The sequence below is a fragment of the Gossypium arboreum genome, chromosome 3, assembly GCF_025698485.1.
Source record: "Gossypium arboreum isolate Shixiya-1 chromosome 3, ASM2569848v2, whole genome shotgun sequence".
NCBI lineage: Eukaryota > Viridiplantae > Streptophyta > Magnoliopsida > Malvales > Malvaceae > Gossypium > Gossypium arboreum.
In genome coordinates, this window is record NC_069072.1 from 129,245,862 (window position 1) to 129,272,609 (window position 26,748).

At 34.3% G+C, this 26,748-nt stretch overlaps 2 protein-coding genes across 4 annotated transcripts; both read left to right on the forward strand.

Annotated features, from left to right (window-relative positions):
* The first annotated feature begins 15,704 nt into the window (after positions 1-15,704).
* Positions 15,705-19,245, forward strand: LOC108474740 (uncharacterized). Of its 3 annotated transcripts, none has more exons than XM_053025915.1 (9): positions 15,705-16,243; positions 16,336-16,402; positions 16,857-16,885; positions 16,984-17,192; positions 17,714-17,832; positions 17,988-18,098; positions 18,179-18,249; positions 18,435-18,588; positions 18,827-18,965. In XM_053025915.1, exons 1-8 carry the CDS (start codon positions 16,043-16,045, stop codon positions 18,555-18,557), a joined length of 930 nt encoding a protein of 309 aa, XP_052881875.1. In that variant the 5' UTR covers positions 15,705-16,042; the 3' UTR covers positions 18,558-18,588; positions 18,827-18,965. The 3 variants fall into 3 exon arrangements, with proteins under 3 accessions (XP_052881875.1, XP_052881874.1, XP_017632240.1); XM_053025914.1 differs by having other exon boundaries at positions 15,709-16,243; positions 18,179-18,254; positions 18,827-19,245; XM_017776751.2 differs by having other exon boundaries at positions 15,709-16,243; positions 18,003-18,098; positions 18,179-18,254; positions 18,827-19,245.
* A 5,553-nt stretch (positions 19,246-24,798) lies between these two features.
* LOC108475841 (uncharacterized) lies at positions 24,799-25,765 on the forward strand. The gene is made up of 3 exons (XM_017777814.2): positions 24,799-25,084; positions 25,166-25,224; positions 25,338-25,765. The coding sequence occupies exons 1-3, from the start codon at positions 25,019-25,021 to the stop codon at positions 25,582-25,584; spliced, it is 372 nt and encodes a 123-aa protein (XP_017633303.1). The 5' UTR covers positions 24,799-25,018; the 3' UTR covers positions 25,585-25,765.
* The last annotated feature ends 983 nt before the right edge of the window (positions 25,766-26,748 follow it).

Sequence of the window (26,748 nt, forward strand, 5' to 3'; positions counted from 1 at the left end):
CTTTCGGGATACATCCGTACCTATGGTTTCGTGAGATTTTCATCTCCGTAGCCATAGGAAATGTATTCCCAGAATGAACTCGATTCAAATGAGCCTATAATGGGTGAGGATCGATGAATCTGCTGGTTCGGATACCTCAAACTTTAGAACCAACCCCATGTCGAAGGACCATATAAGCCCAACTTAGACATTACCTTTATAAGTTATCGTTGAAATTTATTGATATCATGTGATACTGACTATCTCTTTTTTTTGCTTGCATGTCATTTTGCATTTACAAAGATATTGGTTCACGGTCAGTTTCTAAGTTAGAAAGTTTTATTATGGAGAACGGACTTCTTGATAAAGTGGAAGGCAACGTTAACGTCCACAGATGGTCCGAGCAAACTCAACTAGAAAAGGGAGATAGTATAGCTGAGGGATACATATCGGAGTTGTCAGATTACACTCGTATTAGCGTCACGCAGAATAGTCTCCAGGAGCTTAAGGCAATTTGGGATCAGTGGGACAAAGAGACTAAGCAATTATTCTACGGTAACTATGGAGACTTACCTTACTTGCTTGATGTTCAGATAGACGAGCACTTATTCGAGCCCTTGCTCGCTTTTGGAACCCGTGTCAGCTTGCTTTACTTTTGGGGAGGTAGACATGATACCTACTGTGGAAAAGTACACTGCTTTACTTCGTTGTCCCCGGTTTCAAAATGATAGGATCTATTCCCGAGCTCCTTGTGTCCCTACCTTTTGGAAGAAATTGATGATTATTACGGGGATGAGCGAGCAGTGGGTCACGGCCAGAATTAAAGAGAAAGGTGAGTGCAAGTGCTTCTCGTAGGGCGCTTTGAAAAATTTGATTTTGACACACCCTGATGAGACAAAGAAGATAGATGTTTTTGCCCTAAGTTTATATGGATTGATGGTCTTCCCTAGGGCTTTGGGATATGTGGATGAGGTAACCACGGATCTTTTTCATCGACTTAGTAAAAAGGTCATTTCTGTCCTTGCAATTTTGGCGGAAACATTTAGGTCTTTAGGTGTATGTAGGAGGGCTGGTACTGGTAGGTTTATAGGGTGTGCTCAATTACTTTTGGCTTGGTTCTACAGTCATTTTCGGTTGATAGATAAGGTGGTTTGTCGGGTTTACTTTGAGGATTATTCACCGTTGAAAGATATAGTAGCTTCAACCAGGTGAGTTGATATTCCAGAAGAGAATTGGATAGCGTTACTTCAGAACATTCAGTCGAAAGATGTCGAATGGAGGGCTCCGTGGATGATGCGTGGTGAGGTTCTTTACCGATACGGTAGTTTTGATTGGGTACCCCTATTGGGGATTTGGGGTGTCATTGGCTATGCCCCTTTGCTCGTACTGAGACAGCATGGATTGAGACAGTTCATACCAGCGACTCAGGGGTTGGCTCAAAGTGAGTTTGTATATAGAGGAGCCGATTACAAGAGGAGAGTTAGTGAAGTTTCTAGTGCTTGGAAGAAGACTTGTCGATTGAGAGGAAAAGCTATTAGCCCCGCTACGACACCGGAATACATAGAATGGAGAGGTATAAGAGTTAATGATAATATCCCTAAGCCAAGTATGGAAGGAGCTCGACCAATGGAGGAATATTTACAAGTAAGACCCTCAGAGTTAGAAATTATGAAACAGGAGTTCGAGAGACAAAGCTTGGAGTTCGAGAGGAGGATAGCAAAGCTCGAAGAAAAAAAGATGTACTTGAGTTTGGACGTTGATGTTCAAAAGATGGAAGTCAAGAAAGAGAGGAAAGAAAAAAGGAAGAATGAGGAAGATCGAGATGATCTAAGGGAACATTACAGAAAGGCACAAGTAGCCTTGAGGAGGGCGAAAATAGGAGGATCTTCGAATCAGTGGTAGAAGGAGGTCCAAGAAGAAAAGGCTAGAGCCGAGTACTGGGAGAGGAAATTCCAAGAAATGCAGGTGCAGCATTTGGCATTAGAGGAAGAGGATAAATGATTGAAGACTAAGGTAATTGAACTTGGAAAATCCCTGCGTTGGCACCAAAACCATAATTCTACGGTCGAATTAAAAGAGCTAAGAAGCAAGGTTGAAGATTTGGAGCTGACATTGCATGACGGTGAACTCCGGGTTGAGCAGCTCAAGGTGCAAGAGGATTATCTGAGGGGAGAGTTACATCAGGCTAAAGAACAGGTCAGAAAAAGGGATCATGTCATTGGTGAAGCCATAGCTCAGATTTGAGAGGTTGCTGAGTATGTGCAAGATTTGGCAATTCGAGCTGACGTATTGAGTCTGATGTATTCATCTTCGTCGGATGTAGGACGAAAGTTAGCCCTTTTATTAGATAGAGTTAAAGCTTTAGGCCTTAGGGCGAAATCGTATTTGTAATCCTCTTATATGTAAAGATATTCTTTTTCTAAATAAAATTTTCTAAATGAAGTTGAACCAGAATCGATATTCTTTTTGCATTCATGCATTTGCATCTCATAACATTTCATCAAATCATTTGCATTCAAGGTTATAGAAAGACCCTGATTAGTTAAAGTTTACTTTCCAAAGAGGTAGAAAAGAGAGAGGTAGAAAAGAAAATCTGGAAATCACACACCCCTACGGCACTCGTACTAAAACTAAGAACATGGATCAAAGGTTCGAGCAATTACAAAAAGATATGCAAGATCAAATGCAAGAGCAGTTGGCCAAAATACAGAATGAAATAAGGGAGCAGATGCTAAAAGCTCAGAGAAACATGATGGCTGAAATGGCTCAGCTGCTAAGAGCCACTGATAAAGGAAAAGCTCCCATGGCGATCACTGAGGAGGAGAATAAAGGTCCTCCTCCGGGTTTTACTCCACCTCATGTGCCCCTGTAAACCGAGGTACCTCCTAGAAGGCCATCTGTCACAGTAAAGCCTCAATATGGGCTAGTGGATGCTGGAATCCCCATAAATTTCCCATCTGGGTTGGGAAATAATTTGGGTGATAGCTCGATCAACCCTATTACTCCTGATCTGGATTTAATGGAGAAGGAAAGAATGGCCACTGAATCCTCAAAACAATTGGAAGATCGTTGCAGGTGGTTAGAGGAGAAGTTTAGGGTTTTAAAAGGCGCTGGCAATCATCATGAGATTGATGCCAAAGACTTAATTTTGGTTCCAGATTTGGTGCTTCCTCATAAATTTAAGATGCCAGAGTTTGAAAAGTACAATGGGACTACTTGCCCAGAGGCACACATAACAATGTTTTGTAGAAGAATGACTGGTTATGTGAACAACGATCAACTATTGGTCCATTGTTTTCAGGACAGCCTAGTGGGAGCGGCAGCTAGGTGGTACAATCAGTTGAGCCGTGCAAGAATCAGTTCATGGAGAGATCTTGCACAGGCTTTCATGCAACAGTATAACCATGTGACTGATATGACGCCAGATAGGATCACACTTCAAAACATGAAGAAAAAACCCAATAAGAGTTTTAGGCAATATGCACAACGATGGAGGGAGGTGGCAATGCAAGTACAACCACTATTGTTGGAAAAGGAAACCACCATGTTATTTATTAATACTTTGAATGCGCCATTCATCACACATATGATTGGAAGTACCACAAAAAGTTTCGCGAATATAGTTATGGCGGGTGAGATGATTGAGAATGCTGTGAGAGGCGGTAAAATCGAAGGGGAAGTGGCTAAAAGATCGGCCCCAAGGAGAAAAGACAATGAGATAAACAACATGAATAGCTTCAATTCCAGGGCAATCACGGTTGGACAACCTAAAAGCGATTCTGGTGAGCAACAAAATACTCAAAGACAGAATCGGCACGAGATGTAATTCGGAGAGGATGCAATTCACTCCTATCCCTGTGATATATCGTAACCTTTATCAAAGCTTATACGATGCACATACCGTTGCTCTGTTTCACTTGAAACCGCTGCAGCCACCTTACCCCAAATGGTATAATGCAAATGCTAAATGTGAATATCACGCGGGAATATCGGGGCATTCAATTGAAAACTGCACTGGGTTTAAGAAGGTCGTAGAGAAGCTCATCAAAATTGGGGTTGTGAAATTTGATAGTACCTCTGATACTGAAAGCCCGTTATCGGATCATGACAATCAAGGAGTGAATGCCATTGATGAAACAAAGAAAAGAAAAATCAAGGAAGACATTGTTGAGGTGAAGGCACCTATGAAGGTAATATGGGAGGAGATGGTGAAGAGAGGTATACTGACCTCTAGAAAATGAGGAGAAGGAATAGAGAACCATTGTGAGTTCCATGAGGAGGTGGGTCATATGATCCAAAATTGTGAAGAGTTCAAGGTCATGGTACAAGGCCTTATAGTTAACAAAGAGTTGCAGGTTTCTGAGGGTAGTTCTTATGAAGGACAGATATGTGTGCTGGAGAATGAACAACAAAGAACCAACCAACCGAGAATTATTATTTCTTTTCCAGGGAATAATGAGGAGGGGTCGCAAACTAGGCCTAAAATAGTCATCCGTAAACCCAATCCTGTCCCTTATAAGGATGACAGGAGGGTGCCATGGAGCTATGACTGCAATATAACAATACCTGAGGGGGAGAGTATAGCTAGCGCGCCCAGGGGCACTCAAAATGAAGGTTCTCATACACGAAGTGGGAAACGTTATGACGGGGGGAATATTAGAGTAGAGCCCGCAAAGACAAAAGATGTCAATGCTAAAAGGGAAAATGAAACTGAAGTACTCATGAATGAGCCAGTAAAGGAGGAAGAGGCTAAGGAGTTTCTAAAATTCCTGAAACATAGCGAGTATAGTGTGGTCGAGCGATATGCAAGCAAAAGCGCCAGATATCGATGTTAGCCCTACTCTTGAGCTCTGAGGTGCATCGAGATGCGTTGTTAAAGGTGATTAACGAAACATATGTTACCCATGACATATCCGTTAACAAGCTAGACCGGTTAGTAAACAACATCAGTGCTGACAATTTCATTTATATTAATGATGATGAAATTCCACCTGCGGGCATAGGGTCAACCAAAGCCCTACACATCATTACTCGATGCAAAGGATACACACTTTCAAGTGTACTCGTGGATAATGGGTCTACTTTGAACGTCCTGCCGCTATCCACCTTGAACAGATTGCCCATTGACAGTTCGCATATGAAAACGTGTCATAGTGTGGTAAGAGCCTTTGATGGAACTGAAAGAAAAGTAATGGGGCGAATCGACATCCCTTTAGAGATTGGGCCGAATACGTATTAAGTTGATTTCCTAGTGATGGATATCAAGCCCTCCTACAATTGTTTATTAGGGAGACCATGGATACACTTATTAGGAGCAGTGCCCTCTTCATTGCACCAAAAATTAAAGTTAGCGATGGATGGTCGCTTAATAACCATCAATGCGGAAGAGGACATCATAGCGGCAGTTACCAGCAAGGCCCCTTATGTTGAGGCAATTGAAGAGGCTATTGAATGTTCTTTCTGCTATTTAGAGGTCATTAATGCCACCTTTATTTTGGAGGGAAGCAAAGTGTCGGTACCCAAAATGTCTGGAGCCATGAGGATGGCCTTACAAATGATGATGGGGAAAGGAGCATTGCCGGGAAAAGGGCTAGGAAGACAGTTGCAAGGAGAGGTTCAAATCCCAAAACTGATTGAGAAGAAGGACCGCTTTGGCTTAGGCTTCACGCCAGACCACAAACACAAGAGGCAAGAAATAAATAAGCGCCAAGCGAGAAGAAATGCGCGTTTGAATGGAAGAGAAGTGGAGTGGGAACCGATGACATTCCCACTTATATCCAAATCCTTCAAATCAGGAGGAAAGTCATCAAGTTAATGCTGTACACAATGAAGGATTGGAGCAAGGAAGCCTCGAGGGCATTCGCCCTTACGAACCGGGGAGCTCTCTGAATAATTGGACTGCGGAAGACCTTCCTGTAGTCTTTAGGAATTTTTCAGAGTAATTCTCAAAACATGTCTGTTACTCTAGGGCCTAGGAGTAGTAAGATTATATTCGTGAAATAGGCTTATGTTCATCTATAATTATTTAAATAAAACATAACTTTTTATCAATTTAAACGAATATCGTTCTATTTTTAACGACCAATATTCCTTCAAATTCTAGCAATTTTTATTCTTTTATTCATAGCACATAAACAATCATTCTTTGATTCATTCATTCTTTTATATTCTTTCATACCCCCACAGGTCTCTAGATATCAATGATATGAGCGCTGATACTACAGCTCCTAATTTCTCTAGCGAGCAAGACATGTGTTTAGAGGAACCTCAGGATTTTGAAGATGTTCAGGATTGTGACGTATCTCTCGATCTGTTAAGAATGGCTAAGTAGGAGGAGAAACAAATCATGCCACATGAGAAAGAGGCAATAGAGAATATAGCCCTAGAGGAAGGGAAGGAGTTGAAAATCGGAACCCTAATTGGCGTGGACACAAGGCGTGGTCTGATTGAGTTGCTTCGAGAGTTCAAGAATATCTTCGCCTGGTCATATCAGAATATGCCTGGACTGAGTACTGACATTGTGGTACATCGTCTTCCGATAATACAAGATTGTAAACCAGTCCAACAGAAGTTGCGAAGAATGAGGCCAGATATCGTTTTGAAGATAAAGGATGAAGTCAAGAAGTAGTTTGATGCAGGATTCTTGCAAGAAGTGAAGTACTCCGAATGGGTAGCTAACTTGTGCCAGTCCTCAAAAAGGATGGAAAAGTATGAATGTGTGTTGATTACAGAGACTTGAACAAAGCAAGCCCAAAAGATAATTTTCCTTTACCCCACATTGACATTTTAGTAGATAACACAGCGGGATATTCATTGTTCTCCTTTATGGATGGTTTCTCAGGATACAACCAGATAAAGATGCATCCAGAGGACATGAATAAAACCACCTTTATAACCTTGTGGGGCACCTTTTGCTACAAAGTAATGCCATTTGGACTAAAAACGCAGGGCAACGTATCAAAGGGCCATGGTGAACTTGTTCCACGACATGATGCATAAGGATATCGAGGTATACGTTGATGATATGATTGCCAAGTCGCGTGTAAAAAAGAGCATATTGAGGTCTTGAGGAGATTGTTTGTAAGGTTGAGAAAATTTCAAATTGAAGCTTAATCCAAAGAAAGTGTACCTTTGGAGCCGATCCGGAAAGTTGTTAGGCTTCAGAGTCGTGAAAAAGGAATTGAAGTCGACTCGCATAAGGTCAAAGCCATACGAGAATTACCTCCACCACGTACTCAGAAAGAAGTTCGAGGATTCTTAGGAAGGTTGAATTACATTGCTCGGTTCATTTCACAACTAACCGAGAAATGTGATCCTATCTTTCGCCTCCTCAGAAAGAACAATCAAGGTATTTGGGATGGGGAATGCCGAGTGCTTTTGAAAAGGTCAAGCAAGATTTGTTGAATGCTTCAAGATTGTCTCTACCCAAATTTCAGATAAACCATTAATACTGTACTTATCGTTGTTCAAGAATTTATGGGATGTGTGCTTGGCCAAAGATGATGAGTCGGGGAAAAGGAGAAGGCAATTTATTATCTCGAAGAAGTTCACTGACCGTGAGATGAGATATTCACCAATCAAAAAGTTGTGTTGTCTGATTTGGACAACTCAAGATTAAGACAAGACATGTTATACCATACCACTTGGCTCATCTCAAAACTGGATCCGTTGAAATACATGATAGAGTCAACAGCTCTAAATGGGAGAATGGCAAGATGGCAAATTTTACTTTCAGAGTTTGATATAGTCTACATAAGTCAGAAGGCTATAAAAGGAAGTGCGGTAGCGGACTTCTTGGCTAGTAGGGCTCTAGAGGATTATGAGCTACGAAACTTCGATTTTCCAAATGAGGAGTTGATGTGTATAGCAATGACTGAAAATTCTTCTTGGAGGCTCAATTTTGATGGGGCTTCTAATGCAATCGGAAATGGAATTGAGGCAGTCTTGGTATCTCCGAATGGCGATCATTATCCTTTTATGTACAAGTTGGACTTTGATTACACAAACAATATGGCTGAATATGAAGCATGCATCATGAGACTTCAAACAGCTATAGAGCGAGGTATAAAAACTTTAGAAGTATATGGGGATTCAGCGTTGGTTGTTTATCAGCTTAGAGGTGAATGGGAGACAAGGGACCCTAAATTGATTAGTTATCGAAAGGTATTTTTGGGGTTACTTGAGGAATTTGATAGCATCACCTTCAATTATCTCCCACGAGACAAAAATCAGATGACCGATGCTTTAGCAACCTTGGCTTCAATGATCAAGGCAAATAAAGAAGAAGAAATGAAGCCAATTCAAATGAGTGTTTACGAGGCTCCAGCTCATTGTTGTAACATTGAGAGGGAGGGAAATGATAATAACCCCTGGTATCAAGATATATTGCGATACGTGAGAGATCGTAAATACCCTGAACAGGCCAGTGAAAATGACAAACGAACCTTGAGGAGGTTAGCTTGCGACTATGTTTTAGACGGAGATATCCTTTACAAAAAACGAAAAGACCAAGTACTTTTGAGATGTGTCGATGCTGTGGAAGCTAAGTTAATTCTAGAAGAAGTTCACGAAGGTGTATGCGGGACGCATGCAAATGGGTTCACGATGGCAAGGCAAATCATGAGGTTTGGCTATTATTGGGCCACTATAGAAGGGGATTGCATCAGTTACACCAAGAAATGCCATAAGTGCCAGATTTATGGAGATAAAATTCATGTACCACCTTCACCTTTGCATATTATGACTTCTCCATGGCCCTTTTCCATGTGGGGCATGGATGTTATTGGACTAATATCACCGAGAGCTTCGAATGGACATCGGTTTATCTTTGTAGTAATTGACTACTTCACAAAATGGGTAGAGGCTGCTTCTTATGTGAATGTTACTAAGTCAGCTGTGAGTCGATTCTTGAAGAAGAAGATCATTTGTCGGTATGGAATGCCTGAGAATATCATATCCGACAATGCATTGAACCTAAACAACAAAATGATAGTAGAGGTCTGCGACCAGTTCAAGATCAAGCATCACAATTCTTCCCCTTATCGTCCAAAAATGAATGGGGTAGTGGAGGCCGCCAACAAGAATATTAAGAAAATAGTAGGGAAGATGACTGAGACGTATAGAGATTGGCATGAAAAGTTGCCATTTGCACTCTTAGCCTACCGAACATCTGTCAGAACCTCTACTGGGGCAATTCCATTCTCGTTAGTCTATGGGATGGAAGCAGTATTACCTATTGAAGTAGAAATACCTTCTCTTTGAATTTTGACAGAAGCAAAGTTAGATGAAGTTGAGTGGGTTCAATCTCGGTATGACCAGTTGAACTTGATTGAAGAAAAGAGGTTAAAAGCCATTTGACATGGTCAGATGTATCAGAAACGAATGATGCGAGCTTATGACAAGAAATTTTGACCAAGAGAATTCCATGAGGGAGACCTTGTACTGAAAAAGATCCTTCCTATTGAAAAGGATTTTAGAGGAAAATGGATGCCGAATTGGGAAGGGCCGTATGTCGTGAAGAAAGCTTTCTCCGGTGGTGCATTGATCTTAGCAGAAATGGATGAGAAAAGTTTACCTAAACCAGTGAACTCGGACTCAGTTAAAAAATACTTTGTCTAAAGAAGAAGAGAATCTAAGGTGAAAACCCGCAAAGGGCGCCTTGAAAAAAAAAATAAAAAACGGAGAGGCCAAGGTGAAAACCCGCAAAGGGCACCTTGTGACCAAAAGGGTTTTGAGTTGAAAACCTGAAAGGGCAGCTCAAATTTTGAAGAGTACACAGTGATCTTGTTACAAAGAGCGAAGAATGCTACAAACTAAGGCATCAACAGAGTACTTGGGATCTTTTAAACACATTTTGAACTCAAGGAAGACTTCATGGAGCTGGTGTATAGGCACTTAAGCGGTGATATCTAAAGGATCTAACTTCTATCTTGTTTTCCATCTTTAGATTCTACTCCTTCCTAAAGATAGGCCTTTAGATTAATTTCCTTTGTATTCTTTCTTCTTAATTCATTCAAATCCAATTATTCTTAAAGATTTATTCATCTTCCATGTTGCATTGAAATAATTATAGATGAACTAAATATGTTTACAAACGAATTTTTGCATATTACTCTGAAATTTCTAGACAATACAAGAAACTAAAATAGGACAATTGTTCGAGAAATTCACGTAAGTAAAGAATGAAGGAACTCGAGGAATTTCTTTTGTCCAGTCTAAAGGGAAAATGAACAAAATCAATGATTCAATTTTAAGAAAAGATTATTTTACAAACATCCTCAGTGGATCGTAGCATTGGAGGAAGGGTACAGGCCTACAGGCTGAGCGTGAATGAAGCTTTGAGAAAAGAAAGGCAAATGAAAGAATTAATGATGACGTCTAGGATAGGGTTCATATTCATGAAATTTTGCATCATAACATGTTTAATTAGGAACATTTGACTCACTTCGAGCATAGCATCCTAAATTATCAAGCATAATTATTTTTACAGGTTATCGGAGACGGCGCGCTTTAAAACCCAAAACAGTAGGGTAATAGGCTACGGCATAGCAGATCTGACCTTCATCGGGGCAGATCTAAGATGACAGATCTTATCTCTCTGTATTCGGCGGGGAGCATATCAAAGATATAGTTGATTTGGCTTTCACGTGTTTACGATGAAGCAAATCTAAGATGATTTGTTGTCTCTGTATTGTCAGAGAACGAATCGAAGTTTGGCATCTTCACTTTGATAGAGAGCAGACACATAGCAGATCTGACCTTCAGATGTTTATGCTGAAGCGGATACAAGATGGTTTGGCATTCTTGTGTTTATAAGGAACAAATCGAAGACATAGTTGATTTGGCTTTCACGTGTTTACGTTGAAACAAATCTAAGATGATTTGTCGTCTCTGTATTGTCAGAGAACAAATCGAAGTCTGGCATTTCCACTTTGATGGAAGGCGGACACATAGCGAGATCTTACCTTCGATGTTTACGTTGAAGCAGATCCAAGATGATGATCTTATCTCTCTGTATTCGGCAGGGAGCAGATCGAAGATATAGCTGATTTGGCTTTTACGTGTTTACGATGAAGCAAATCTAAGATGATTTGTCGTCTCTGTATTGTCAGGGAACAAATCGAAGTCTGGCATTTCCACTTTGATGGAAGGCAGACACATTGCAGATCTTACCTTCAGATGTTTACGCTGAAGCAGATCCAAGATGACAGATCTTATCTCTCTGTATTCGGTAGGGAACAGATCGAAGATATAGCTGATTTGGCTTTCACGTGTTTTCGATGAAGCAAATCTAAGATGATTTGTCGTCTCTGTATTGTCAGAGAACGAATCAAAGTTTGACATCTTCACTTTGATGGAGAGCAGACACATAGCAGATCTCGCCTTCGGATGTTTATGCTGAAGTGGATCCAAGATGGTTTGGCATCCTTATGCTTACAAGGAGCAAATCGAATCATAGTTGATTTGGCTTTCACGTGCTTACGTCAAAGCAAACCTAAGATGATTTGGCATCTCTGTATTGTCAGGGAACAAATCAAAGAAGCAGATTTGGCGTTTCTGTGTTCGACGGAGAGCAGATTGAAGATATCAACATAACAGTCATAAGTTTGCAATGAGCAGATTGAAGAAGCAAATTTGGCGTATCTGTATTAGACGGGGAGCAGATCAAAGATAATAGATTTGGCGTCTTTGTAGTAGACGGGGGGCAGATCAAAGATAGCAGATATCGTCTTCCTGAGTTGTAGTGAAGCAAATTGAAGCCGTCAAGAGGCCATTTAAAGAAGATCAAGTACCAAGAAATTAAAATTCGGCGAGACTAAGAAAAATTGGCCATTTTGGAGTCTTTGCTCCATTCTCATTACACGACAATGAGCAAAGAGGGGCAGCTGTAATGGCCAATTTTTGGCCCAAGCAAACAAGCAAAAAATAAAATCCACATAACTAAATTCCAAGTCCATTTACAATGTTAAATGCCAAAAATCAAAACTACCAATTACAATAACTAAACCTACCCAAACCCAATACCCAAAACCATTTCAAATTAGAACTACCCAAACCTAAGCAATTTTCAAAGAAAGAAAAGTGGTGATGAACCCTAGCCACACCCCACCTTGGCCACCCACGCCACTACCAGCTTGTTCGCCACCAAGACACCCACTTGCCTCCACCACTCTATACTTGCAAAAGAAGACAAAAAAGGACAACAAAGAAAAAAACCAAAAAATAAATTTCTTTGTATTTTTTCTTTGGATTTTGGGCTATATAAAAGCCCTATGTTCCTTGTGCCAGGGGGGGAATCGATTGTATTTTGGAGAGAAGAGATTGTATTACAGAGATGTTTGGGAGAAATCAAAAGGAGAAAACAAGTTCAAAAGGTGTTTGTCCTTTTTTTATTTATTTATTTTTTTTTATCTTCTTTCTATTCGTTCGTTTTATCTATTTTACAAATATTTTTAACAAAAAAAAACTTGCAAAAAAAATATAAAAAGGGAAAGAGGGAAGGAACTTACTGGTGTTCGCTTTTCCAACATCGTGGATGATCAAGAAGCCACCAAGATCGGTGGTCAAAACCTAATGGATTCTTGAGTTCTAGGCGCTTCTCATTAATTTTAAAGGTTTTGGGTTGTTTTAACCCCAAATCCGGCTCTACTCGAGAAGAGAAGCGAAAAAGGCCTCGAAGATTTTCCTCGCCACCATGGATGGCGGCCGCCGTTGTCGTGGGTGGTGACCATGTGATTGTTGATGGCCGGTCCGATGACAGAAAGAGGGAAGGGTTGAGAGAGTTGAGAGCCTTCTTTATTTTGAAAAACGAATGTAGGGTGGTAGGGTGATGTTTTAACTCTTTTTTTTGTTGTTTTTTTTTAAAAAAATGTTTTTTATTATAAAAAGGTTTTTTTATGATAAAAAAAAGAAAATAAAGTATGGTTTTAATTAATAATAAAACAAAATAGTATGAGGAGGTAGTTTTAATTAACAATAAAACAAAATAGTATGGGGAAATAGTTTTAATTAACAATAAAATAAAATAGCATGGGGAGTGTTTTTGATTAATAATAAAACAAAGTAGCATGGGGGGAGTGGAATCAGCTTTTTGCTTGGGACCATGCATGTTACCTTTAATTGGGTAATTTACGCAATTGATCCCCTCCTTTGTGCTAGCCTTCAATCGGGCCATATTTAAGTTTTTTATATTATTTTAAATTGGCCCTGCAGTCTGTGTGCTATTTCGATTTGCCCCATTTGCGCGGTATTTTAAGATTTGGGGCATTTTTAATTTTAAATCTCGGATATTTATACGCAATTAATTTTAGCCCAAAATTCTATTTCAATAATTTGTTTTACTTGTAAGTTATCTCTTGGATTTTGTTTCTTCTCTCAATTAAGTTTCAGTTATTCTTTTAGAATAAACATGTTTCTACATATTATTTTGATTTCATACTTTTGTAATTATTATTTTCTCTTCTTTTTTTATGTGCATACTGCTTATATGAAATACCTTTATATTATTATTACTACTATATGTATATATTTATAATATTACTAATAATTTATTTTTACATTATTATGTATATACCATGTAAATATTTTAATATTATATTATGTATACATTTTATATATATATATATATATATATCTTTTAATATTGTATTTTTATTGTTTTGCATATGCCCTAATATTATATCGTTTATATATATTTTTTATTTCCCATATTATCTTACTTTATATTTTTTAACTATATCATGTATATGCTACTACTATATATCTATTTATGTAGTATTATTAATAGTTGTTTCTAATATTATGATTATTTCTAATATGTATATATTATGTATTTACCTTCAATATTATATATCGTATATTTCTAATACTATTACGTTATTACTACTATTATATTATTATTATATTTTTACCCATTACTCTTTAAATACACTTATTTTACCTTTTACTCTTTACTCACTATATATATTGTTTACTTATCTATATATTCACATACATATATATAATTTCACACATCATTCCAAAATTTTTACTTGTAATATTACTATTAATATTATTATTATCTTCACTATACTATCGCTCGTTAGTCTTACATAATGATTGTTTATTTATTACTAGTTTTTTTAATCTCGAATATTTCCTAGCTTATTCGTTATTGTCTTTTTATTCGTTTTATTCATTTATTTGTTACCTCGAAATAAGATTTTTTGCAAATAAGGCAATGCTTGGTGTTTGGAAATTTCGAGAAAGCAGTGCCTTAACTTATTGGGTTGCCACTTTTCTCGTTGAATTAGAATAATTAAGTACCCTTCTAAGTTTTTTTTAGAGGTTTTCTAAATGCAAGCCACTATCTTTGAATTTCAAAGCAATATGTCCTAACTTATTAGATATAGCGTTTTACTGTTTCGAGATAGGAATTTCAAAAAAGGGATAACTTAATGTCAATACTTTGACGCTAGTGAATCCTAATTTTCAAAGTTAAAATATTTTAAAGAGGACTACATCTTAAATTTTTTTCTTTCGACATTAAAAACATTTGATAATCAATTAGGTACCAATTTTTGGGCGTTACGAGGGTGTTAATCCTTCCTCATACGTAACCGACTCCCGAACCCGTTCTTTTATTTCGTGGACCAAAACTAATGATTTTAAAACAAAATGTTTTAAAGGTGATCCAATCACACCTAAAAAGATTGGTGGCGACTCTCGTTTTCGTTTTTAAAATCGATTCTCATTTTCCAAAACTCGATTTGAAAATGGTTTCGACAATGGTTATAACAATGTCATTGGCATAAACTAAGAAGTAGATGCAGTTGCCATTGATGTATTTGATGAACAAGGAGGCATATGACAGAGAGTGTTGAAACCCCATTTGCAAGAGAACTTTGGTGAGGTCTTTATGCCATTGTTGCGGGGTTTGTTTGAGCCCATAGATGATCTTAGATAATTTGCATATATAATTTGGATGGATTGATTCCTCAAATATTAATTGTTGTCTCATAAAGATTTATTCATTAAAAGAATCTCGAAGAAAATCGATTTATGAAGTTTTCAACGATTTGGCATAGCTATAAAAAGAACCAAATGGATCATAGTAGATTTAACAATTGAGTTGAATATAAAATAATAATCTATTCTTGCGATCTCGCTTTATAGCGATTAATAGAGTTATCAGGTTTAAAAATATCTCCTTACAATTAAGTTAGATTAGGCAATTAAGTTAGATTAGGTGGAACCAATTCCCAAGTTCCATTTATTTTAATGCATCAAACTCTGCTTGCATTGACGCTTTCTAAATAGGAATTTTTAAACCATGTTTATACGTCCAGGGAGGGATGAGGTAACATTCTCAGTGTAGTCAACCATTTTTATGGGTTTGAATAAGTTGTTTTGGGATATAGTGATTGTGAGATGAAAGGGAGATTTGGGATCGTGGAGGAAGGTAGAGAGTAGTAGATTATGTTTCAGTTGAAGGAAGGTTGATTCGAGAAGATATGAACTTTAAATTTTAGATTGGTTTGGGATAAAATTAGATGATTAAAATGAGTGTTAATGATAAATTAACGTAAATTGATTAAAATTATAAAATATGTGAGGACCATGATTAAAAATAAAAAATATATAATGATAAGGCTTAACTTTTATATATATATATATATATATTATTTTTATATTTAAAATAAAATTTATAAAATTGAAGTCAAAATTTTAAACTTCTATTTATCCAAATAATTTTAAAAAAATCTTTCTAAATCTTCACCCAAAACACATTCATATAAAGTTAAAAACTTCTGCTCACTATTATTCTTTTAATTCCTCTTCCATTTTCTTTTCTCTTTAACGAAAACATTCGTTTTCAACCAGCAAGTCGTAGGCCGTTGACTTTAAGGAAAAAAAGCTCTCAAATTAGTACATCCAGATTGCTGTACCGATTACCTGCGTAATAATAAACTATTTATGCTATTGAGTATAACGTGTTCGACAGTTTGTCTCAAAGGAACTCAGCCTATCTACACAGTTTACTGTTTTTAGTATCTTATTACTGAATTTATTGAATCTGCAAAATATGATAAAGGAGTTGAAAGAAGCTTTTCGCTTTGCTGCGTCAATTAGTTTTTGGAGAATGGCCGTGTTTTGGACAATCTCACTCTTCATCTCATACTTCCAGTTACGCACAAACTGGATCTTTTCTCGCCGACTCCAATCCTACCCACGATGTCATCCTCCAATCTCTGAGTCTCTGACGCCTGTTTGCATCATTACAGGCGTAAGTCTTCTTTATTTTCACCTCACTAGTCTGAATTATTATTACTAGTTTGTGGTTTCTTTCCTTTTTGTTTCATTCCCTCATTGCTGCAGGCTACATCAGGACTGGGAGCTGCGGCTGCGCACGCTCTTTCACGGGAAGGCTTCTTTGTTGTTCTTGGTACCCTGCTCTGCCCACAACTTATTTCATTTGCTTTTAATTTTCTGGATGCATCTCGTTCTATTTTGGCTCGTGAGACACGAGCTGGAATTGCCTTGCTTGAATGCCCATTGCTAGCCTCTCAAGGTTTGTTTTCACCCTTAAGCGAGCCACCACATATTCGAACCCATATACTTACATATAATAATAGTTTTGTAGAAGGGATACAAATTGAACTAGCTAGATAAGAGGTATATGTTCTGCAGAGTGCACACAAAGCGGTGGCAAAACCTTGAGGACCTGCCAGTAACTAAACCAGGCAATTTTGATTTGTGTCTCACACGTGGTCTAGCAGGCTGGGTCGGGTCATGACATAAACTATCCAGTGATAAACTGTCCAGTGACGGCTCTTTACCTGCTTGTGTCTTTAAATTGAGCATCTCACTTGACATCTATTTACGTTTTGTTTCTGCAGTTGGACGATCATCGCATTTGTTATCAAAGGTATATAGATATATACACAGTAAATTATTGTTGCATGTGTCCTCTCGTTTTATGATGCTGTTTATCCTATTTTTCTTTTTGGTTCTTGTTGTTTATAGATTATGACAGAGATAAAAACCCAGAATAAAGGTGCCCATGTCAAAGCTTTTGTGGTTAACCTGGCATCATTCCAATCAATTTTGGAGTTCAAAAGCTCACTTCAGCAGTGGCTTTTGGATTGCAAACTGCATTGTTCTTTGCAGCTCTTGATTAATAATGCTGGGATACTGGCAACATCATCGCGAACCACACCTGAAGGCTATGATCAGTAATTAACTACTCTAGCTTTGATGCTGCATATTGGTACAACTGTATAATATTCTTTAGTGGTTGGAAAATGTGTAACCTGTGTTAGTGTATACTGTCAGTTACAAGCTGTTAGGTACTTAGGTTGCTACAATGATGGTTACGATGTTAGTTAAGGTTGTTACATGTGCATACAGCTGCATGGTTGTTATTAACAAATAGTCTTTTTAGAATCATCAATATACGATTCTTGTTATCTTCATTTTCTTGGTATATTTTCTCAGCTACCAAACAGGTTGTCATGATCCATTCTTGAATCTTAACAACCCAAATCTCCCAAATGCGAAAAGGTTTAATATGCTACATTTTCTTCGAGTGAATTTTAACCTTACCTAGAAGTTCTTACCACTTGCTAGTGCAGATTAACCACAAACTGCCGTTGGTTTTGAGTATTTCCTGTCCTTCGCACCATTTGTTCTTGTGGTCACAATGTCCCTTTTCTGTCCTCAAATTCCTTCTTACAAGTTCACTCGTGTTCCTCAGGATGATGGGTACAAATTACATAGGACCGTTCTGTCTGACCAAATTACTACTACCTCTTCTTAAAAGAAGCCCTGTTCCTTCTCGGATTGTAAATGTCACGTCCTTTACACATCGAAGTGGTGAGTATCTTTCTAGATGCCGTGTATTATATATTCTTCAGGTAATTCATATATATATATATATAACAGATATATATATGTACATATGTATATTCTTCGGGGCAAGCATAGTGTTTGAGAAATAGGGGGGAAAGACCCTCATATAACTACATTAGTGCACTTTCCTTCAGTTTTTGATGTACAGGTTGACAAGGAATCTGTTTCTGGGACACGTTTCTTGAGATCAGAACAATATCCATTTGCCCGTCTCTATGAGTACTCGAAATGTAATTCATCTAACATGAAAGATTATTGTGATTGACTTTCATTTCCATTCTATCCATGACATGTAATTTTGTTTCAACAGTATTCTTGATTCTCTTCTCATATGAGCTCCACCGGCAACTTGGCTTGATGGATCAACCTTATCATGTCTCTGTAAAGTATATTTTAAGTGGTTTTTGTTAAACTTTTTCTCTTAAAGAAAAGAGCAACATTCATTTTAACTTTGATGGTCTTATAACGGCTATGGAACATCTTTATTATTTTTCATCTTGAAAAGCATTTGTAATAGGCATCTCTCCACTTTATGGTATGTAATATGGTTTGTTTTGCTTTTGAAGTGCTGCGGATCCTGGAAGTGTAAGAACCAACATCATGAGGGAAGTCCCTTCATGTCTTTCGAGTTTGGCATTTCAAGTTTTGAAGTCTTTGGGCCTTTTGCAGTCACCAAAGAATGGGGTTAGCTCTCTTATTGATGCAGCCCTTGCCCCACCTGTAAGTTCATCTGAGATATATGATTATAGTTTCTTCTTACCAAAGTCTTAACATTAACTAGTCATAAATGATGAATCCAATTATACTGTTAGTCTCCAACGCTGAAATTTGCAACTTAGTTTGAGTAATGAACCTTCTCCATTCTTGTCTGATGGTAATATTGCATCATATCTAGAGGGAAAAAAAAATATCTCTGGTGATTTAGTGAACCTATTGATTTCTGACTTTGGTATTTCAGGAAGCCTCTGGGGTATACTTTTTTGGTGGAAAGGGTAGGACTGTGGATTCATCAGTGCTATCACACAATACCAAACTTGCAAAAGAACTTTGGGACATATCTGATAATTTGTTCATGGAAGCAAGCCTTGATTTCAAAGAAACAGCTAGCTCCTAGTCAGATAATTGGTTGTAAAATAAAGGAAGTCAAGACCATGAGGAAGAAATGTGAAGGTGATTTCCAGGAAAAAGGTTTCCCCCTCGTCTACTTTGACTGATATTTGAACCAGAAAACATACTTGTGGCCATTTGTCATGGCATTTGTTGTTTCGGTTTACTCGATCAATGGATTAGAAAGGGTTTCAACCTTAGTAAAATTGTCATTAATTCATATTCAAATGAATTTTATCAAAATTCAGTTTTCTACGATTCACTGAACTACATTTGGAGCGGTAAAGCACTCGTGTTCAAATCTTCAGTTACATTAGTTCTAGATTCATCCCCAAGACATTTTTACTCCCTGTCTCTTATCAAAAAACTTAATTGTCAATCATGGTTTTTTTTTTTTTTTTAATGATTAAGTTATACTTCATATTTGTTTTACGGTATGATTATACTCAACTCTTATCGGCTATATCTTAATGGTTCCAATGGATGATCAAACTCTAAAAAGCACATATTTTCATATGAAATTGTGAATATTTGACAAATTCAGTAATCATCATTTATGGTAGAATGGGAAGTATTATCTCTTTGAGTTCCATTCATCACCAAACCGTCAAAATGAGCTAGCCATTCAAGCTATAGTCAATTTGAAAATGTAATGAACGCAGTGTGGGTTGTTAAATGAAGAACGGCTAAAATACTGAATAGGCCATTAATCTTTGTTTTTTTGTTGAGATAAACCCTTATTTTTATTTATTTCACTCAAATAAAGTCTTAAATTTTATTTCTATCCAAATGAGCCAATACCCCCCTAACATAAAATCAGCATTTGAAATTAGGTTAAGCCATGGATGTTTCAAATTTCATATTTTTGTCTGATTGTGAGTTTTAGTTCATATATATTTTGGTTTAAATCTTTATCATTTTAAGTCCGAATATATTTTAATTAACAATCTAGTTATACTTATTTTGATTATAATTATTTGAATATATATATATTTTTATAATTGTAATTATATTTTAATTTAGTTTTAACTTTTAAAAAATACTTTTGAAATAATGGCTGTATTAAGTACAAAGCTTATTAATTTAACAATTCAACAACTTGTTTAGTAGTTTAGCTATATAGTATTACATAGATTCTGATGTATTTTTATAAGTGCACTAAACCAAATCGAAATTATTTTGTATTTCTCTTATATTTGGAATTTGTATTTTTACTTTTATTTTTATAAATTTAATTTCTTATTTTTCAAATATTAAAATTTAGATATAACTGTTATCAACTTAAAATTCTTGTATTAAATTTATTGTTGTGGAAATTTGAAATTAAAAAAATACTCATTTGATAGTCATAAAACCAAAAAATTAATGTTGTGATGAATCTAAATTTAATAAGAGAACAATGTTAATAATCAAACTTGTATTTTAAAATCCTAAAAGTAGAGGACTAAATTTCAAATGTATAAAAAGTACAAAGACTTTTAACATATTTTGACCTTATAATTTTATATTTATAACATGTATGAGTAACCATTGTAATTAATAAATCCCGTTAAATACAGTACTCTCTATTTTTATGAAGGTGTTGAGAATTGGGATAATATGCAAGTACTCCCAAATCAATTTACCTTATAATTTTCAAAAATATTGGTACATTATTTATGTTTAAGAAGTGGCTTCAATACAATAATAGTAGAATATTTTAATTTTAAGACATATATGTTTTATTTCTTAAAATATAAGTATATGTTATTTTACTAATGAAAATTTTATTGGTAAGAGATAATTTGTTATACATTTTGACCTACTAAATATTTTTCATATTAACAACATATAAGCGTACAAAAAAGGTTAGATCGTGCTAGCATGTTGCATATTTCATAATTTCATCTGTGGGTGGAATTGGGATGATCCATACTTTAAAGAAGACATGGAAGAAATAGATTTTGATAATTTTAATAATACAGATTTAGATTCAAATGACGAAAAATTTGGCCAAAGACTAACAGGTGTTGACAATAAGTATGTGTTTAATGTTAAAGAGAGTATGAGTCAATAAATATGGAACACAAGAGCAATTAGATAGAATTGTACAAAATATTAATTTTTCTTCTTATTTTGGTTACTAGTTATATTGTCGAATTTTTTAAATAAACATATTATATAAGATGATTTGATTATAAGTGTTGTTACTTATAAATTTTCATTATCAAGTATTATTGATAATTTTTACAATATATTTTTAAAATTTAAAATTATATAATTATTTAATTACAATTTATGCTATCAAATATGACATAAAGAATTATAATGTAATTATATTTTGTCAAATACATTCTTTAATATACTCTCAAATTTTCAAATATTTATTTATCAGAATTTTATTATACTATTATTGTATCTCCCTGTGTAGATAATTTTAATTTTCTATAAATTTTATTTAATAATTAATTTCAAAATAAATTTTAATAAACTATAATTACTTGATTTTTCAAAATTATGAAATTTTAATTTATTATTTATTTAGGTTGGATAAGGAATTTCAATTAACTAGTTAAATTTTAAATATATCATTTAAAATTTAAAAAATATATATCTTTGGTCAAATGTAAATAGTTAATGTTCTTAATTGAGCCAAAAGTGAAATATAAATTAATTATTTTAAGAAAAATATTTGATATACTGTCAATGAAGTTTTACTCCACAAGTAATATAGTATAATATTAAAAAATAGACATGTGACAATTTTTAAAACTGTTTGTGGAATAAAAAAATGAGAAGAGATTATATGAAACTGATCTCTTTCCAATAGGCAATAGGATAATGACAAATCAACTTTTTTCTCTTAATTTTTAGCTTTTTTTCTCTTAAAAAAATTTAAATTCAACTAAAAATATTAAAAATTAGGAGGAAAAATCTAATTTACTATTCTCCTATTAAAAAGAGATAGGGAGTGGAATCACAGTTTTATACAATTATTTCTCGAACAAAAACACATTGCTAATGTACGAAATACTAATCACATTTTAAATACATCATTTCAAATAAACAAAAATATAAGTAAATCAAGAACAAATCCTAAATGGAAAGGATATGCCTATCAAATCTTTTAAATATATAATTAAAAATTAAAAAATAATTATTCAAATTATTTTATTTTTAACTCTTTTTATAATTGATCAACTGTAAAATTTAAATTTATTTACGAGTCAAACTCGAACGAATCAATCTAAAAATTTCATTTGAGAATAAAATAACATAAAAAATTATTAAAAAATTTTAGACAAGATAAATTATTTAAATAATTTTTCTATAATGTTATGTCTTAGAAAATAAATTAAATTAAGATATAAGACAAAAAGAGAAAACAAAAATAAAAAAATACATTAAAAATTTTAATATGTAAAATATATATAAATATGAAAAGCCACTCTTTCTTTCCACTTTAGTTCCTTCTCTTTTCATCTCTCTTTTGTTCTCCCTGCCCCTACTCAATCAAGTAATTACCAACACACGTTATCATCTCCCACTTTGTGTTTCTCTACTTCTATTCTTCCATCATTTTCCTCCCACCTGACAAAGTCAAAAAAAGAAGCCCAACGTTGACGGCCTCTAGATTTGATAACGGTCAGGTCGGACCGAGGGGATGGTAAAATTTAGATATTTTTAAGGTTTAGGCAGCATCTAAAAATTAGATTAAAATTTTACCTAAATTCAATTTAGATAAAAAATTAAACTTGAGTCTGATCTATTCAGTATTAAATTTTTATATTAATTTTTATATAAAATAAATTTAAAATTATATAATACATCAAATATATTAAAAATATTAATATAAATGTCTCTCAACAAATTAAAAATATATTAAAAAATTTATACTTAAATAACATTAAGATAGTTACAACTTAGTAAGTAAATGTCTCTAAAATGGTAACGAAATTAACAATAAAACAAGAGTCATATGATATCCAAACAATAATAACAAAATAGTAATAATATAATAGCAAAATGTCAACAAAATAGCAACATGAAAAAAAAGAGATAATTTTAGGCCAGGTCTAGGCCAAAAAATCTTATCCAATGCCCGACCCATTTAGAAAATGAGCATTATTTTTTTTATTTAAATTCATTTTTCGAGTCTATATTTTTGCCCAAACCCTCCTTCGAGCTTAGACAAATGGTTCAGCTCATGATCAGGTCTAATTGCCTCCATGTAGCTTTTTTGAGCTTTGCATTAGTTGTTGAATAATTGTGTAATTATAAATTATTAAAAAATATATAAATATGATATTGTTAATACAAAATAAAATTTTAAAAAACAATAGAAACTGTGGAGTTAATTATGTTGCAAAATATGAAATAATTGCTCACCTAAATTTCCACTTCCAATATCTGTTTGCAATGGCCAAGCTCTAACCACGGCCACTTTCCATGACCGCAAACACAAAATGGATGACATAGATTGATCATTTTCAAGATGTTTGCAATATTATGTTCTTTAACACATGCTTTTAACGCATCAAGTTTGCCTTTCTTTCTTTCGTTTTGGTAATTTTTTTTTTATTTTTTAAATTTTCATGTTATGAATTTGAGAGGATTTTTTTAATATTTATTTTGAAAGAGTCGAAAGAGATTTAATATTTAAAGTCAATTAGTTAAACAAGGATTAAAAACCGGTGAAACTCTAATGTAAACTTTTGAATATTAATTTATTTTTCTGAAGTTAATTGGTGATATCTATTTGTTTGTTGTATTGACTATGATGTATTGAATTGGAATTTAAGCTTCTACTCTTTTGGCTTCATTTGGAAAATCATCCCTTCCTTACCTTAGAGTTGCACTTTCTATACAACCTGAAAGGTGCACCCACAATATGAACCATTAGCTACAAGTAGGAATTGTGGATTATGCTTGTGACACTGTTATCTCAAATTTTAGTATGATATTATTAATTTTAAATCTTAATTTTAATATTTGTCTTTTTATCGAACACATCATACAATTTATGAAGTAGTCTATTTACTTGTGATGGTAGCTTTATCTTATACGAACATACTGAATAGGATGATCCATTTACTGAACTCTCTTATTTTAACACATAATATTTTATTTGATTGTATCAATGAAGATGAAGGACGTAGGAACGGGTTTATAGAGTAAGCTCATTAGTTTAGGTTAATTTTATGACTTTTTTTCTTGATTTCTTGGTTTCTTCATGATTACGATTTTTTTTTTAATTTTATGCTAAGTTTTTTTCAAAAGAACATAAATTGATATATAACACAAAATAATATGAATACAATTAAAATACACAAAATATTATTATTATGTAAAATCTATATATAAACACAAAAGCATAATTTTTCCTCCCTTTCTTTCTTTCTTTCCGTTTAAATTCATTGTCTTTTTTTCCCCATCTTTTCTTATCCCTCTTTTTCTCTTTCTGCTTTTTTTCTTCCCTCCCTCCCAGTCGCATCATTGTATTTTCCCAAACTTTGCAGTCATCTTTCAACAATTTTGTATAATTATAAAATTATTTAAAAACTTATAAATATAGAAAAAATTAGTGGTAAATGCTATTTTATTAAAAAAAGAAATAAACTATTTTTAACGATATTTTATACTTAGAGTTTTATTTAAGTAATAATTTTATTTTTAAAATTGTACAAATTTTTAAATTAATAATTCTAAATTAAATTATAATTATTTTAAAATTAATTTAATAATATGATGAGAAGCAAAGAGTATTCTGATTGGTTCAATTTTTTTTCCAAACGCTGCTCTTATATATTATATTTATAGATAAAAAAAAGTTTAGTTGGTGTTAATGGAAAATGTATAGCAATTTACAGGTTAAAAAATAAAAGTGGGAGAGGTAGAGGTAGAGGCCTTTCATGGACGATTAGTGGGCCCAATTCTTTAGCGCGTAAGCATGGCGAGACCCAATCTCATTTACTAAAAAAGTCTATAAAAGGAGGTCTACTTCTTGTATATGGAAAAGGAAAAGGAAATTTTTACTTACTAAAATCCCAGCAAATTCGATAATATGAAGAGCATGATTTATTTAATAACGAAGGCGAAATGGAAGAAATCATCAAAAAGGAAGGAAAAGGTAAGTATCATTTCCTATTTTGATCTATGCCTTTATTAGTTTAGTTGAATGATTAATTCATGAGTTTTTTTTTTTTCAAAGAGATTCCGCGAACGCATGAGAGCGGAGATGGGAATGATTAGAGTCAGACAACAAACACGGTTCGTTTAATATTTAAGAAAAAAATTACATACTAATTATTATTAAAAAAGAATTAAATGCTAAATTATGTACGGTCTTCTGAAAAAAAAAAAACTTGATGGATCTCCTCCAGTTCAAAAACTGCTGCTAGGATGCAGTGTAGCTCAATTGTGGCTGAAATGGAAAGGCTTCAAGAAGAGGTAGCATTGAAGAGGGAAGAGACAAGCGCCCTGAGACAACAGCAGTTAAGGGAAGAAACTATGGCGGAAGCTATCTTACAAAATCTCAATCAACAAAGGCTGCTCAACGCCTGCTTCTTACTCCAACATTCATGTAACCAACATCTTCTTGACCTTCTGATACCCCATTTTCTAGGTTGAAATTCTTCTACGGAGATTGAATCTGTACATAATATGATAAATGTTCGGGTATGTATCATTGCCTAAAGCTTAGGCTTTGAAGTTGGCAAAGCAGCCTTTTTTTTTTTTTATGATAAATGTTGTTGTTGTTATTAGGAATATTTTTTTATATAAATTTTTATTTATAACCATATTTTAATTATCATTCATTTTAATATGTATATACAACCATTATTTACTATTTTGTAGAATATTAAAATGATCAAATGGGCTACCTTTTAATATTTTAGTAGATAGTATAAAACTATAAAACTACAGTTATTCTTTCAAAATAAAATAAAATAGTCCAATCGATGTCTTTCATTATTCATGCAAAAATCAAATGAAATTTGTTCTCTCACTCTTCAATATGCATGATTTATTATATATATATATATATATACACATTTACATCTTACATGTAAGAAAAATGAAATAACAAAGAAACTGTTAACTATTAATTTTAATTAATAAGAGTAATCAGATAAATTAAACATTATTTATGTTATAAAAAGTAAATTAAAATACATTAATTTATCATATATTTAAAACTTCTAAACTAAATTGAACAAATATTTTTATAATATTATAAATTTAAATATTCCATTATTTCAAAATCAGATGAATGTTTTAACTACATAAATATATAATATCAAATTACAAAACAAAACATCCATGGCATATAATAAACATAGATAATATTGATATTCTTGATTTTACAGTATTTAAACTATTTTGAAAGGTAATAAAGATGGGGAAATATGGTAAAATAATTGTCATGAAACTATATTATATTACAAACAAGAAAAGCTAAGTAAAATGTGAAAGATCATTTAAGCAGAGGCAAGGCTCGCTAATTACGCCACTGTTCTAGGCCCTGCGTCCAAACCTGATGATGAGGCCATTGTATGGGTACGATTCTTTCGAAATGACAAAAAAGTAATAATAAAATACAACAGCGCGCGACGACAGAAGCCTTCGTCCGATTGGAATGATTAGTGGGCGCGATTCTTTAAACGATCCCGCTTGAAACGATAAACAACGCGAGACACACTCTGTCTCTCTTACTCAAATCAATCATGATGATTTTATAATAAAAAGGGCAAAGTTCATGAAGTGGATGGGATGAAACCGAGGCATAAAGTG